This window comes from Gigantopelta aegis, chromosome 5 (assembly GCF_016097555.1).
Source record: "Gigantopelta aegis isolate Gae_Host chromosome 5, Gae_host_genome, whole genome shotgun sequence".
NCBI classification, from domain to species: domain Eukaryota; kingdom Metazoa; phylum Mollusca; class Gastropoda; order Neomphalida; family Peltospiridae; genus Gigantopelta; species Gigantopelta aegis.
Window position 1 is genome coordinate 22,611,653 of NC_054703.1, and position 5,000 is coordinate 22,616,652.

General features: G+C 43.4%; 1 protein-coding gene across 1 annotated transcript in view; it reads left to right on the forward strand.

Annotated features, from left to right (window-relative positions):
- Window positions 1-5,000, forward strand: part of LOC121373420 (perlucin-like) — a 64,383-nt gene that overhangs the window by 57,168 nt on the left and 2,215 nt on the right. Inside the window, exon 3 of the mRNA XM_041500066.1 lies at window positions 1,613-1,706. Within this exon, the coding sequence (XP_041356000.1) occupies window positions 1,613-1,706 (94 nt within the window). The remainder of the gene's footprint in view (window positions 1-1,612; window positions 1,707-5,000) is intronic.

The window sequence follows — 5,000 nt, forward strand, 5'->3', positions numbered from 1 at the left end:
AATTGGCAAACTCCGGTTGTGTGTGTAAACGAACCGGAAGTGACCAGTTGTGTGTATTGTCTTTTATAAGTTAAATTAAATTAATAATAAAATAATACCTTTCCTTTATTTAGAATGATTACTTTTATAAAATAAAAGTAATCCTGTTAGAAATTAATAAATAATATTGTACTTTTTGAACTAACCGTCGAAGCAGACGTCAAGAGGAGTTCTGTTTTCGGCATTGACGGGTATGTAAGTGTTTTTCAAATCTTGATTTAATTTTAGATCACAACTAAACAAAATCAGTCTTACTAAGTTGAAAATTAGTTGGACAAGACATATAGGAATATTATCTAACTGAAAATGATTACATAAATTAATATCTTAAACAATTTGACTTTTATTTGACTGAAAACTATTTGGAACCGCCCTGACCGGCTCGCGCCATAGTAAACTACAAAATCCCGTTTCGTAATTAGAACTCCTGTGGCGTGGAAATTAACTTCAGTTAACATTAATTTCAAAAAAATATATTTTGTTTAACCTATTTCTGGCTATAACAGAAATAGACGTAATTATTACAGTCATCAAACTATATATTTGGACGCCGTGTTAATCGCGAGACAGACTTGTTACTGATTTACCACGTCCGTCTATTCGTCCCTTTTTGATTTCGCCCCAGGAATTATCTCCCGTCTAGTTTAATTATAAATTCGTCTCGGGCACCTTTACGTCGCACAGAGAAGAATACAAATGTATTGATGTAAATAAATCTAGTGTTATTTATATCATGTGTTGATCCTGCTCTTTTTAGTATTGCGTTATTTATGTCAACAAAGATAATTGTGTGTTGACATGCAAAGCTTATCTATTGTATAAATATCTGGCCGATCGGTGTGTGGAGCCTTTGATCAACTAGTAGTTGCACTTAGAAATATATCTTGTCAAGGCAACGCTACCACGTAACCCACACCACCCGAACCGGTTACAGGTACACACACTGTTTTGTATCACAGTAAGTTTGCTTCTCACTTGTTCATCTAGTTTCCATTCTATGAGCTCTATTGGGTCAATTTTCGCATCCATTTGATCTGACCTTCGAATGGTTTCGCACAGTAAGTTATTGTCTTTAAATGAACTCGTCGGCACCTTTGCGATCGATACAGGCCTGATGCGCAGTCAGTCAAGGATCGACCCCCATTGGTGAATTCATTGGACTATTTCTCATTCCAGCCAGTGTACCACAACTGATATATCAAAGACCGTGGTATGTACTATAAAGTCTGTGGAATGGTGCATATAAAAGATCCCTTGCTACTAATGGAAACATGTAGCAGGTAGTATACGTCAAACTTACCAAATGTTTGACATTCAATAGCCGATGATTAAATAAATGACTGTGCCCCAGTGGTGAAGTTAAACAAAACAAATTTCAACTTTGAACCATGTTTCATTTGTAATTTGTTATTTGTTGTATATTTATGTTGATCATCATTTACCTTTAACACCTAATGGCCAATATGTTTTTAGTGCTGATGTGTAATTACATATCTGTGTATTTATTCTTTGGCGTATCCAGCTATTTATATAATATATTTATTCGCTAATATATTTTTTAATTTTCATTCAGGTATATTGTAACGTCATGAATTCCTATCTGGCCATTATTACGTCAGCCCACGAAAACAACTTTATCCGAGGACATCTGTTTCGGAAAGCCCAAAGTAAGGATATTTATATATTTAGACTACAAAACAACTAAAAATGTATTTAACAACGCACTAAACAAATTTTAATTACTGTTATATGACGTCGGACATATGGTTAAGGATCATAGCAATAGAGAGGAAACCCGCTGTCGTGACTCTATGGGCTACTATTTTCAGTCGGCAGCAAGGGAACGAGAAGTAGCCCAATGGGCACACCAGCGAAGATTGATCCAAGACCGTCCTCGCTTCAGCATAGGCTTTTCTACTGGGCTACGCCTCGCCCTACTTTCCCGAGACCTTAACCTTGGTATGTATTAGAACAAAAAATGAAAGGACACATTATAATTACGCCTATATGGCGTCAGACATGGTTAAGGACCACACCGATACTAAGAGAGGAAACCCGCTGTCAACACTTCATGGGCTACTCTTTTCGATTAGCAGCAAGGAAAATTTTACATGCACCATCCCACAGACAGGGTAGTACATACCACAGCATTTGATATACCAGTTGTGGTGCACTGGCTGGAGCGAGAAACAGCCCAATGGGCCCATTAACGGGGATCGATCCCCAACCGACCGAGCATCGAGCGAGTGCTTTACCACTGGGCTACGTCTCGCCCTAGTATGTATTAGAAGACAATCACCTTGGTGCAGGTGCGCGACCTCCATGTGAGCTTGACCTTGGCGAGCGGGTGCGTGACAGACTGCCGCCTTGAGAAAGGGTCTGTATCCCTGACCTACTTAACCTGGTCTGCTGTGGTCTAGGTCTAATTCAGATGTCCTTAGTCTGACCGTGGGCTGTCCCAGGAGTATAAAAATGGGTTCTTGTTGGCTTAATATTCCTCATTTTATCCATTCTACATTGTGAGAGCTGATTCATTCTACTCTTGCATTCTACTCTTGCGCTCCAGTTTTTTCAAACGATGAGGACAGACGTAACTATGCGCTCTCTCGAGCTTATTGAAACATACAGAACTCTACTCCGTGTCTCGGGCAATCGTGACCTTGGTGTACGGTGTACAGCGACCGGCAGTCGAAGAACCGAAGATGGAGAAGAGGAAACGTGCGCCAGGGGCGGCACGGGGTTGGTGGGGATTGTGGCAAAACTGGTGGCTAAACCACCGGCGGCGGCTCCTTCTGTTTCGTCGCCCAACGCTGATCCTGCAAACAAGGTGAAGGAAGAGGCTCCACCCCCATCCACCTCAGACTTGCCAACCGTGCCAGTGGCGGATCCAAATACAGCAATGTGTGAAGAGCCGCTGCGGATCCCGACATATGCTTCTACTTCGGCGATTCCGGTGCGGCCACAGACTATACAGGTGGTCCCGTCAACAAGACGAAGCCAGTCACGCCGCCAAGCGCCTCCCAACCGCGAAGGAAGTCAGGCCTACATCCGACCGGATCTAGATAATAACACCATCCACAGGCTACTCAAGAAAACCTTTGGGGCGGCGTATCAAGAAGTAGTGACCAACTTAGGCGACCGGGACTTTCGGCCAGTGATAACCAACCACAGGCCGTCAGAATTCTTAGCATCTCCGTAAAGTGCCCCTTGTGAACTTTCGCCTTCCTGAGTATGAACTTAATCAGACTTAATCAGACATTTCATAAACTTTATCTTTGTTTATTTTTGGGTAAATAGTGAGATAGCCTTTATTTTTGGCAGTCTATCTAAATTGCTTCAATCACCTTCAACTTTGGATGAGCAGTCAATTTTTTATTTTTTTTTGTCTTAATTATGACCAGACATGGTTACTATTGAACTTTACTAAATGTTTCCAGATTTCACCCCACCTCAAACTGTCTCAACCCCCTCCTGTCTCGGAATTAGTCACTACCCATTCGCTCAAGCATTCAGTTTTCAGCTTTCAAAGATGACGGACCTCGCAATTTGTTTTCTTCAAAATCTCCCCCCCCCCCCCCCCCCCCACTCCACTCATCTGGGGGGGACTAATTGGTAGCTACGGTAAACTGATAGAGTACCGTGCCATGTACTCAGCTACCGTGATTCTAGTGTACGGGAACAGAGTCCCGAAGAAAGGAAGGTGGCGGAAGAGGAAATGTGCGCCATAGGCGGCACGGAGTGGGGAGGGCAAAACTGGTGGCTAAACCACCGGCTGCGGCTCCTGCTTCGTCGCTGAAAGCAGGATCCCAGAAGACCAAGACGAAGGAAAAGGCACCAGACCATTCTGCAACTGATTGGTCATCGGCGCCTTGGGAGCCACTAAACATAACAATGTTCGAAGGACCTCCATGAATTCCCGCACCAATTCCGACTTCGGTGACTTCAGCGCGGCCACCGATTTTACGGGTGGCCCTCATTGAGTCACAGGCCCGACAGGGTGCCGTTGGCAAGAGGAAGGTAACCACTCAACCGAGTGTGCAACCTGCTAAGCCGTGCCCTCCTCTCAGCCAACCACCACAACCAGACCTGAGACAAGATGGACAGTGGACACATGAGGCCGGCAAGCTACAACAGCGACACTGCCGTGTTGTTAGAACTAACATTGACGACGTCAGGTAGGTGTTTAGCATGCCGAAGCATAAATTCAACAAGCAGTTACCAACAGGCAGTACAGAGTGGTACTTCACCCTGCACGAAGTCACGCTCGAGGAGGGACGTTCGGCTTTGTGTGTTACTGTTACAGGGAGACCTTTACCAACAAGGGCTGCTACTCACCTTTGTGGACAACGTGACGTCCCATAGGATTTTCAAGATCATCTGTGGAAAGGATTGTTCAGCCATCGTCAAACAAGTAGCGTCCTCCGTCTACAGCCAGTACGTGCCTCAGCTGGACGTGACCAACTGCATTTGATCACCTTAGACACTTTCCTACCACCCTCCTTCGCCCCCTCTCAGTATGGACTTTTTTTTATTAGACTTAAATGTTTTGGCAGTCATTTCAAAAACTTTGTTTATCTTTTTGGTAAATAGTCTGACGTACTTTATTTGGCAGTCCATCTAAATTGCTTAAATCACCTTCAAAATTTGGACGAGCATGCAAACGTTTTGTTTTGACCTTTAATTGTTACCAGATTTGGTTATTCTCAACTCTACAACATTTTCCAATCTCTACCCACCTCTATTCAGGTCAGTCCTGCGATCTCGGATCAATAATCAGTCCCATGATGACATCCTTTCAGATTACAGAAGGGACATGGTTTTCTGTTTTTGATGGTCTTCCTGCATGACACAGGATACTACAGATTTCAGTTCTGTCACAAAGGCACACAAGACTTCGAAACAGTCTTTCATCTTCTGTCATTGGTCGACGTGAAGAAAAATCCCTTTTCTTGAAGGCTTGA